The 12,101-nt window shown below is 39.2% G+C and overlaps 1 protein-coding gene across 3 annotated transcripts in view; it reads right to left on the bottom strand.

The window, feature by feature from the left end:
- Positions 1-2,399: 2,399 nt before the first annotated feature.
- ZPBP (zona pellucida binding protein) overlaps positions 2,400-12,101 on the bottom strand; it is a 111,842-nt gene continuing 102,140 nt past the window's right edge. For all 3 annotated transcript variants that reach the window (XR_008296939.1, XM_027046100.2, XM_027046101.2), the window contains one exon: positions 2,400-2,608. Coding sequence is in view for 2 of the 3 variants with exons in the window: in XM_027046100.2 (XP_026901901.2) it covers positions 2,514-2,608 (95 nt within the window). In the remaining variant the exon portion in view is untranslated. The remainder of the gene's footprint in view (positions 2,609-12,101) is intronic.

The following is a 12,101-nucleotide window of genomic DNA, read 5'->3' as shown; positions in this document are numbered from 1 at the left end:
AATATGAGTATCTACAGCATGAATAAAAAAATCACACAGAAATGAGAGTTGCCACAACGTTAACAACACTGCTGATATCTGGGTTATGAAACTATAAGTGGTATTTCCCCCTCCTGTAATGAATACTCTATCAGTTAGGATATTTTCAACTGCAAGGTTACAGAAAATCTAACTTGCTTGGTTCGACACAAGGCGCCTTCTTCTCTCACACAACTGCGCAAGTCTAGGGCAGCCTGGGGTTCAGACACAAGGGCAGTGATTCGACATCATCGTGGGCACCTCCGCCCTATCCTCAGTGTGGGCTTTGTCCTGGAGCATGGGGTTTTCAACACAGCAGTTGCCCTAAAGAAGCCATGTGCTGACGGGTTCAAAAAAGGCTTGTTCTCTGGGCTAAACAAGCCTGGCGCTCTGTTGGGAAGATGGGCAGAAGTGAGTGGATATCAGAGAGGTGGGCAATAATGCCTTCTTCCATCCCTTTCAACACTCTGTGTTGTATGTTAATAGATGCAATGGTTCTGTTAAGTACGGAAATATTTATTCTCATAGGATGATTCCAGGACTCACACTCACTATTCTCCTATTGTCTACTCTTATCCCAGATCACCTTCTCTTCCTGACTGGATTCTGGCCTCCAGTAAGAGCACCACCATTATAATTATGGCTCTGCTCTGCTTCCCCAGGCTGAATAGCTACTGAGCTGGTATCGTTCATCCCTAGGAAAATGTGTCAGAAGTTAAATTCCTCAGCAGTTTTCAATCCTAGGGAAAAAAAAAAATAACCCAAACTTAGGGAGTACAAGAGAAAATGTATTTCAGTTCATCTTACTACACGATTAAGAAATCTGGAAAGCTTTAGGGAGCCGCGCTGCTTTTAGAGATGGTGAGTGAGGAGGTCTTTTACTAGGTACAAAAAACAGGTACTTTAACATGCATAACCTCCTCAACAGTGTAACGGCAAATATATGACTTACTATACGAAAGAAGGCTTTAAAAAAAAACAAAAACAAAGGGGTGCCTGGGTGGCTCGGTCGGTTGAGCGTCCAACTTCGGCTCAGGTCATGATCTCATGGTCTGTGGGTTCGAGCCCCGTGTCAGGCTCTGTGCTGACAGCTCAGAGCCTGGAACCTGCTTCTGATCCTGTGTCTCCCTCACTCTCTACCCCTCCCCCACTCTCACTTGTCTCACTCTCTCAAAAATAAATAAACGTAAAAAAAAAAATTAAACAAAAACTCTAAAAACCATATGCAAACAATGATGTCATGATTATCACAAGGAATTAAAAAAAAATCACCAAGGCTAACAAAGAAATGTCATATGAATTCACTTCCCTTTGCACTGATGTGAGAATTCCAGGGTGCTGATTTGTCCAGGGGATGAGCAAACGAGAGACTGTCTAAGTGGTCAATTTTACAGTCAGGTAGAGCCCAGGTGTGAGAGACCTTTTCCCCGTCGATGTGCTGCCTGGCTGTGCCTACATCCAACCTGTGTGTTTGCCATTTACAAATGTTTATGTCTTCAGAAAGGAAGTATGAAGGAAAAGAACGGCGTGTCTAAGAGCACAGACAGTGTTACAAATATAAATGGAACAATAATTAAAAAATTGAGAAACTACTAATTTCGTATGTTACTCATGTAACATACTGGTACTTAAATTTTTAAATTTTGGGTAATCTTCCAAATTCAAATACAGCACCCCAGAGTGAGACAGGGTATGATGGTGTGGGGAGAAGTATCTGTGACAAAACAACTGTCATAATAAAGGAAATGAAATAAAAGATGTGATGACTGTTTGATACTTTTGCCTAGAGGTGTCCTCAGGACAAGAACCTAGAGGTTCTCTTTCCACACTGTGAAAAGTTCAAAGGTTAATGTAGGCACGTATGAGATGATTATTCCATTCTAAAATGTCAAAAGGTAATTTAAAGGCCTTTATACTGAAAAGCTGAAGATCACCACACTGAACTTTATTAAAAACTCATGGTGTCGTTGGGACCTGGCCTTACACTACAGCGGTTAAAGTTTGCAATAATAAGATGCACAGGCCTTTTAAAAAGTGACCCTGAACTATGAAAGATCAAACTAGAAGAAGGAACAGCTCACCAATTTAAATGTTCAAAGGAACAAAATGAGCTGGAACCAAACGATTATGGAAGAACATGGTGGCTGGCCTGAGATTAGTCAACATACAGGAAGTGCAGAATGGGCGATTTTAAAATAATCCTGAAGTATCTTTTGGGGTAACACCAATATAGCATATTTGGAACTATTTTTAAAAAGCAGCGATCCAAGAAACACTCTGAAGTCGTGTGTGGGATCGGCACTGATGGCTAAGGATCAGTGGGTGCTCCATTCATAGAGCATCTGGACATACGCTCTTTCAATGACAATGATGACACCAGATTTTGTAAAATCTAATATATTTAATTTTGGCATAATAGTGATTTATTATGTATTAATATTTCAAAAATATACTTTTGTGTTTAATAAACCACCAAAGAACTCAGAACAATGGCCCTATAAGCACGCTTTAGCTCCATACACCAGGCTGCTGTTGCACTGAAGGCAGTGAGTTCCATCACGGGGGTTATAAGATCCAGGACTGCAGATCACTGTGAATAAAGAATAAGTCAATAGGTAACAGTTTCCTCAAATGCCACATAAATTAACTTTACATGGAGGATACATTTTCAAAAAAGATTCTTTATTCCTTTTTATAACTCATGCTCCTTTGTAACTGTGGCAAAATACACATAAGATGAAATTTACCATCTTAACCGTTCTTAGGTGTCCACTTCGATAGCGTGAAGTATATTCACCTTGTCGTACAACTTATTTCCGGAACTTTTTCATCTGGGAGGAACCGCAACTCTATCTCCATTAAGTATCTCCCCATCCCCCTTCCCACCAATAATCTCTGACAGCAACCATCTACTAGCTGTTTCTATTCAGACCACTCTAAATGCCTTCTACGAAAAGTTGTAACTTTTCGCTGTGATCCTGGCTTAGACTAAGACTACAAGCTCACACAATCTTACTCCTCACATAATGCTGAGTTCAGAAAGCTGGCAGGGTCATCTTGTGTGTGCTTCACCAGAAGCCAGGGAGGTGAAGACGGTCCATATGCCGATGCATGAAGACAGCCCTGAACATGGGAAGGACCTGCAGCTTATTTCTAATAATCTCGTGACCTCAACTCCTATTTGTCACTTGCTAAATGTTTAATCTGGGAAAAGTTACTAACTTAACGTGGTTCGATCATCCCTGTATATAATGAATATGTTGCCACAGCTGTCTCTGCGCGGCAGGAAGTAAAGAATCTAACGGCAGAAAGAATCTAATGGCAAATACACTCTCTGTTATGGACTGACTCTGGGATTCTGGGTAAGCAGTCGATTCCTAGTTCTCGCTTCTTCATTTGTAAAACAGGCACAGTGACAACCAAGTCTATGCTGTGATGTGAGGACTGAAATCACATGACATAGATGAAAAAGCATCCAGAACACCGCAAGCCTTCAATAAATGCTCTGCCCTCGGTGGGACCGGTGCTTTTCCTTACACTTCCATTTGAGGCAGGGGCATGAAGGTCATGTGATGCCAAGGACTCTTGTTGGGCTGGGGTCTTTGATTATCCTGTTCCTCCTTTTCCTATTGCAAGTGTAGTCAGCCAAGGATTCACAAAGATGTTAACTGCACATCTAAAGTGAGGCGCCTGGGGGGCTCAGTCAGCTGAGCGTCCGACCAGCTCAGGTCGTGATCTCGCAGCTCATGGGTTTGAGCCCCACGTCGGGATCTGTGTTGACAGCTCAGAGCCTGGAGCCTGCTTCGGATTCTGTGTCTCCCCCTCTCTCTGTCCTTCTACCCCTCAAGTGCTCTCTCTCCTTCAAAAATAAATAAATGTTAAAATTTTTTTTTTAAAAATTGCATGTCTAAGGCATGGCTGTTATGGGCCATCAAAGAAGATTCTGTTTCTAGCACCATGATTCAGTAATGCAGGTCACTGTCTGGATCTGGGTCATATTACATTATTTAACTTCGTATCTTTCTTTCAAATAATATTCTTTCAAACTGGGAAATATCTTAACTGTTACTCAGATGAAGTGTTTTTCATTCTAGGTTCAGCAGATTTCCTCAAGTTTGAATTGATCTTTTATGTAAAAAATACCGGTTAGACCAAGTGAAATCGATTTTTGCTGTGGTCATAACAACAGTGTTTAAAGTGGTGATGTATAGGGTAAAACTGTAATGATGCGATTTTTTCCAAAGATGTGTGATCACAGTACACTTTCTTCCAAAATGCATATTAATATTTCTTGACGCACAATATGGACATGCTGAGAAAAGTTATCAGTGTTAAGTCATTACACAGGGAACAGAGAAAAGTGAATCTGCGGGCAGTCTTTACATACACTTTACACACAGAGTCACCAGCAGAGCAGACACTGGCATGAAACGGTCTAAACCCCAGTTTGAATACATATGATCTTCTAATAAATGTTCTCAGAATTAACAGATCTTCATGATGCCGTATGTGCTGTAATACCTCGGAGAACTTGTCTGCAGCCCTCTCTCCTAAGGTCTATCCTAAAATGTCATGTTCCCTTTTATGTGGAATTCAGGAAAAATGCTAAAATGCTAGTTACATTTAAAGGAGAAGATTAGCAAAATTGTCTTCTAGCTTTTAGTCTCACTGAGCAGAGTATTTCCTGGCTACGGGCATGAGAGCGACCTGACGAGATCCTGATTGTGTCACGAAGCGGGGTGGAGCATTGGTGATTAATCAGTACCAAAGTGCAAAGATATGAGAGGTGGGGGACAAAACCTTCAGGGAATACTTCCTTAAGAAGGGAAATAACCAACCAGAATACAAAACGTATGCTACGTGTGATATCAAAATTAAGAACTTAATTACAAAAATCATTGAAGTAATGAGCCAAATAACAAAACTGGGGGCACAGTGGTAGATAAATAACCAATAGAATACTATTCAGAATATACAAAGAATTTGTATAAATCAATGAGGAAAGGACAGAAAACCAATTTAAAAATAGGAAAAAAAGAAAATATACATGTCAATTTGACTGAGCCACCAAAAAAAAGCACTCAAAGAAAGTTAAGAATTTGGGAAATGTGGGGTGCCTGGCTGGTTCAGTCAGTATAGCGTCTGACCCTTGATCTCAGGGTCGTGAGTTCGAGCCCCATGGTTGGGCGTGGAGCCTACTTCATTCAAACAAAAGAAAGAATTTGGGAAATGTGAATAAGCATCAAACTAATATACTGAGAGTGACTTCAGCAAGATGACAGCTCAAGTGACTTCAGCAAGATGACGGCTCCAGGCCCCCAGGATCCCAAGGAAAATGCTAAACAAACAACAAGAGACTGGCTAAAACAACCTTGTAGCAGCTTTGGAAAGTAGTCAGAGACCAACAGCAACCAGATGAACATCCCATCAAGAAGAAGGCAGGCTCAACATGGTGGAAAATTTGTGGCACTTCTGCTCACCCTTGCCCCAGAGCTCCTCCCCCATGCAGACTCACAGGGGAGGCCAGGCTGCCTCCAGGGGAGCAGCAGCCAGTGCTCCCTTCCAGCCCACAAACCAGAGGGCAGGGCAGACCGGACTGGCCACCTGTCTGACGGCCACCCGAGGGACTGGTCTCAGCGCTGCTTGTTTCAGACGTAGGGCAAATCTCTGGCCGGGAACAGCCCTGGGCACATTCTGACAACCACAAAGTGATTACAGACCCACAGACACCTGGGACAAGAGACTGGTGACTGAGGACTACACAGAGAACACCCAAGGGCCACAGGAGGAGTGGGGTGCAGACTCTTAGGGAAATGAAGATGTTTAAAAATAGAAAGGTATAATAAGAAAGGGAAGAAAGAAAGAAAGAAAGAAAGAAAGAAAGAAAGAAAGAAAGAAAAGTTAAATAAATAAATAAATAAATAAATAAATAAATAAATAAATGCAGCCAAGTATACAGAAGAATCAGAAGAAAGCATATAGGACCAAACATGAAAAAGTGTTCAATCTTTTCAATAACTGTTAGAGAAATGCCAGTCAAAACAAGAATATGGTATCACTTCATTCATACCCATCAGAATGGACACTATCAAAACAACAACAACAACAACAACAACAACAACAACAGGGAGGAGGAGGAGAAGAAGAAGAAGAAAAGGACAAGTGGTGGCAAAGATGCAAAGCCACCGGAGGCCTAGTACCATCGGTGGGAATGTGAGAAGTCGCCGCTGCGATGGGAGGGGATGTCCTACGCCTTTGTTCACTGCAGTTATTACCACAGCCAAGAGGTGAACACAATCTACGCGTTCCTCATTGGCTAGATGGAGAAAGAAAATGTGGCATACACACATACTGGAATATTACTCAGCTTAAAAAACATAAATCCTGTGATGTGCTACAATATGGATGAATCCTGAGAATACTATGCTAAGTGAAATGAAGCCAGTTACAAAAAGGCAGTGCATAATCCCACGTACAAGAAGTATTTTTTTTAAGTTTAATTATTTATTGAGAGAGAGAGAGAGAGAGCACGCACAAGCTGGGGAGGGGCACAGAGAGGGAGAGACAGAATCCCAAGCAGTCTCCACGCTGTCAGCACAGAGCCCGATGTGGGGCTTGAACTCACCAACTGTGAGATCGTGACCTGAGCTGAGCTCAAGAGTCAGACGCTTAACCAACTGAGCCGCCCGGGTGCCCCAAGAAGTATTTAAAAATATCAAAAGAGCTGTGGTTTCCGGGAGCCGAGGGGAGGAAGAAATAGAAGTTGTTCAAAAGGTATGCACTTCCAGCTGATGAAAAAGTTCTAGACATCTGTTGCACAACGATGTAAAGTTAAGACCACTGAACTGTATACTTAAAAATGGCTAAAGTAGTTGATTTTATGCTATGTGCTTTTTAACCAGAATTAAAAAATAAAAAATACAACAAAACATAAGAAAACAAAAATCTCCAAGCAAATTAGAGGCCAAGTCCCCATGCCTTCACAGGTGAATTCTACCAAATTCTAAAAACAAAAAACAAACAAACAAAAAAACACAACATGAACCCCAATCTTTCTCAAACGCTTCCAGAAAACTGAAGACGAGGAACAACATCTAAACTCATTCTGTAAGGCCAGAATTGCCATCTCGCTAAAGCCAAAGATGGTACGTGAGAACAAACGAAAGGCCAATATGCCTTATGAATACGGATGGAAGTCCTCAACAAAATACTAAACCAAATTTAACAGCATATTAAAAGGATTATATTATATGTCATGGTCACTTAGGACTTACTCCTAAAATGTAATGACAGTTCAATATGTGAAAACCAATGCAATACATCACATTAACAGACTGATAAGGGGAAAACCCCATACAATCATCTCAACTGATGCACACAAAGCATTTAGCAAAATCCACCATCACGCTATGGTGAAAACTCTAAGCAAATTTCAATTATGTAGTGGAGTGTTATCAGCCATAGTTACTATGTGATATGTTAGATCCTTAGACTTTATCCATCTTCTAGCTGAAGGTTTGATCCTAAGAAAGTAGGACTTAAATGCTCTCCCCAAAACTAAATAAAATAAAATAAAATAAAAGATAACTATGTGAGGTGATGGGGGTGCCAGTTAACTAGATGGGGGAAATCCTCTCAAATGCATACCAAACCATCACAGGGTACACCGTGAGCATCTTACAGTTTTGTCCATTCTACCTCAACAGGGAAGACAGATGCCACAGGAACATACGTGAAGGAACAGAAGGCAAAGTTGCCAAATAAAAAGGAGTTCTGCGGTGAGTCAAATTTGGTTTCAAATTCGAATTTTTCACTTAATATCTTTATGAACGCATGCAAGTACCCTAAGATTGCCAGGATTCAAATTCCCTGATTACAAAATTAGGATACTTCCTACATCAAAGGGATGTATGATGCTTAAGAAAACAGTGGCCAGACTTTCAGCAAAGCTTCAGCTATTATCATGAAGAAATCAATAAAATGTGTATTTCTGTGACTGTGCCTGAAACACAGTCAACACTCAGTATCATATGCACAGAACTCAGTCTTGTGTTCTTTCCATTCCTGAGCACTGGGAGCAAGTCTGTATCATCTGTCTGGCCCTAACCACGTTCAGTCATTGTTACTTATATTTTCATATGTTTAGATTTATACCCAATTAGAAGATACATTCCTAAAAGCTAAAACTGTGTTGTGTTCTCGATAATTCCCTCTCACATCATGAGAGGGTGGTGGTGAATAGTAGAGTAGAACCACGTTTGGCGGTGGGTAGAATAGATACTTATGTAATGTTTAAAAAAAAAAAAGAGGAATAAAATGGATTTTCCTCAACCTGATAAAGGGCCTTCATGAAAACCCACAGCCAATATCATAATCATAAAAGACTGTGAGCTTTTCCCCTAAGATCAGGAAAAAGATAAGAAGGACTACTATCTCTCCTTCTTTTAATACAATATTGGAAGTCTTACCCAGAGCAGGAAGGCAAAAAAAAAAAAAAAAAAGCAAATTCAAATTGGAAAGGGGAAGTAATGTTAGCCTGTCAACAGACAGTATGATCTTATATGCAAAAAAAATCTAAAGAATCCACCAACTCCCCCCCAATTTACCTGATAAACAAATTCACCCAAGTTATGAGAGACAAAATTGACATGCAAAAATCAGTTGTGTTTCTAACAATGAACAATCCAAAAAGGAAATAAAGAAAACAGTCCTGTTCACAACAAAAATAAAATATTTAGGAATAAACTGAACTGACAAAGCATAATGCTTGTATACCAAAAACTACTAAAAATTACTTAAAGAAATCAAAAAAGACACAAATAAATGACAAGACACCCCCTGTTCATGGGCGGGAACATTTACTATTGTTAAGCTGTCAATACTACTGCAAACCACTCATGGATTCTATGCAAATTCTATTGAACTCCCAGTGACAATGTTTTCAGAAAAAGAAAAATCCATCCTAAAATTCACTGAAACCTCAAGGGAGCAAGAATAGCCAAAACGATTTTGAAAAAAAGAAGAACAAAGTTGGAAATCTCACACTTGCGGATTTTAATCCTACGATAATAAAAATGGTGTGGTCCTGGCATAAAAGACAGAGCGAGAGACAATAAAGTAGAGAGCCAAGAAAAAAACTCTCAAATGATTTGGACAAAGGTACCAAGATCATTCAAATGAGGAAAGAACAGTCATTTCAACCAAGGGTAGCAGGTAAGCCCATATCCACATGCAAATGAAGGAGGCTGGACTCTGACCTTACACCTTACATAAAACTTAGCTTAAAAAGATCAAAGATCTAAAAAGAAGAGATGAAACTGTAAACCTCTTGGAAGAACATGCAGGAAAAAAGCTTCATGACATTACGTTTTTCAATGATTTGTTTATATAACACCAAAAGCAAGTATGTACAAAAGAAAAACAGATAAATTATTTGCAAAGTATATATCAGACAAGGAGGTTAATACCCCAATAATAAAAACAAAGAACTCCTGTAACTAAACCACAAAAATTAACCCAATTAAAAAATGGGCAAAAGCTTTGAGGAGCCATCTCTCCCAACAAGACACACAAATAACTAACGAATACATGAAAAGATGCTCAACATCACTAACCACCAAGGAAATGCAAATTAACACCACAATGACACACCACTTCACACACATGAGGATGGCGAGTTATTAGACAAAACAAAAAGGTAAAATAACAAATGTTGGCCAAGAGGTAGAGAAACTGTAAGCCTTGTGCTTTGTTGGTGGGAATGTAAAATGGTGTAGTCTCTGTGTAAAACAATATGGTAGTTCCTCCAAAAATTAAAAACCAATGATCCAGTGATTCCACTTCTGGGTATTAAGTACATGGAATGAAGGTGTGTGCCTCTCTTGAAACATATATGTTGAGACCCAACTCCCAGTGTGGCTCTATTTAGAGATGGGGCCTCTAAGGAAGTAATTAAGCTTAAATGAGGTCGCAAGAGTGGGACCCTGATCTGACAGTTAGTGTCCTTATAAGAAGAGATAGCAGAGTGCTTGCTCGCTCTTTCTGCACACATGACATAATGAGAAGGTGGCATGTTATGCCATCTGCAAGCCACCAAGAAAGCACTCACCAGAAATGGAATCAGCCAAAAGGTTACATTTGGACTTCTAGACTCGAAAATTGTGTGTGTGTGTGTGTGTGGGTGGTGGGGGGGGAATGTACCGTTTAAGCCATCCAGTCTATGGGATTTCATTATGGAAACCCAAACTAACATAGAACTAACTAACGTATCCAAAAGAACTCAAAGGAGGATCTCAAAGAGTTATCTGTACATGCATGGTTCACTACAGCATTATTCACAAGAGCCTAGAGGTGGAAACAACCCAAATTTCCATTGACAGATGAGTGGATAAAGAAAATGTGGTTACATACACATGGATACAGAAGATGTGGTGTAAGTCATGGGAACAAAAGGCACAGCACAGGGAATACAGTCAATGATACTGTGATAGCTTTGTGAAGGGACAGACGGTAGCTACACTCGTGGTAAACACAGCATAGTGCATAAACTTGCAGAACCACTATGTTGTACAGCTGAAACTAATGTCACATTGTGTGTCTGCTATGCTGAAATTAAAAAATTGTAGAATTAAATAAAAAAAAAAAGATGTGGTGCATAAGTGTTAGGTGAACTAATGTGAACCAACATGGGAACGTGAAACCATGAAAAGTAACGTGGAAGGGGATGGGGTTGTGTCCTGGTCACCTACCACACATTTTAGGGAATGGGAATGTGGTCCATCGTACCATGGAATCCTGTTCAGTCTTAAAGAGAAAGGAAATTCTGACATATGCTACAACACAGAAGCTAAGTGAAACATGCCAATCACAAAAGGACAAATACTTGTATAATCCCATTTATACGAGGTACCCATTGTAGACAAATTTATAGAGACAGAAAGCAGAATGGTGACTGTCAGGAACTAAAGGAAGAAGGGAATGGGGATTTATCATTTAATAGGTACACAATTTCAGATGAAGAAGATTAAAAAAGTTCTAAAGGTGGATGGTGCTGATAGTTATACAGCAATGTAAACGTACCTAGTGCCACTAAATTGTACATTTAAATATGCTTAAAAGATTAAATTATTTTATGTATATTCTACCACAATTTAAAAAAAATGTGACACAAGACATAAGGGTCATCAGATTGCAAATATTTAAAGCGTGATTAAGCCAAGAACTGCACACAGGATTTGTCCCACACTGCTATTGTAAAAGTGTTAATTAACACACCAAATTTGGAAAAGACACAGATATATTTTAACGAATTACATATCTATTGATCCAGTATTAGGTAAACACTTTGAAGAATCTTGGATACTAGGCTATATACACAAAGCTATTCATAACCAAGTTATGAGTTTTCTGGCAAGAAAACTCAGAAGTATGAACCCATTTTAAACAATAAAACAGATATATACACCTTTTTATATTCACATAATAGAATATTATATGGAAATAAAAAAATTTTAAGTAGTGTTATAACCACAAAAAATATGGATGAATCTCACAAACACAGTCTACAAAATATGAATCAGTTAAAACAGGTTACCATTAGAGAGATTCCCAGGCTGGGTTTTTAAAAATCCTATCTTATGCTACTAAAGCAAAAATATAAATATTAACCAAATTAATTTATATCAGCTGTAACTCAAAACCTCAACCACAATTTTATTTTATTTAACTTGACAATTTAAAACTGGGTAGCATTTATAAAGAATAAATCAAGTGGTTTGTCCTCTCTAGACATCAAGACGTTTAATAGGAATGACAGCAGATCGGTACAACACAAGAGAGAACCCTTTAAAAGACATGTATCAGGCATGTACCCTTATTTTTAGATCTGAGGGTAAAGAAAAAACTTTGACATTAATGAAATAAATTATTAGAAAAACAATTTTATCATGACTGTGAAAAAGATATCGAGAAAATAAGCAATGAGACTTAGACTATGTTAGACAAACAAAAAACATGCACCAAAAACAATGTCCACAATGTTAAAAAAAACAGGTGGTTAGAATTCCAAATCTAGACTGTACTAA

This window comes from Acinonyx jubatus, chromosome A2 (assembly GCF_027475565.1).
Source record: "Acinonyx jubatus isolate Ajub_Pintada_27869175 chromosome A2, VMU_Ajub_asm_v1.0, whole genome shotgun sequence".
NCBI lineage: Eukaryota > Metazoa > Chordata > Mammalia > Carnivora > Felidae > Acinonyx > Acinonyx jubatus.
Note: the sequence above shows the minus strand (reverse complement) of the source record. Positions and strands in the feature narration are given on the sequence as shown.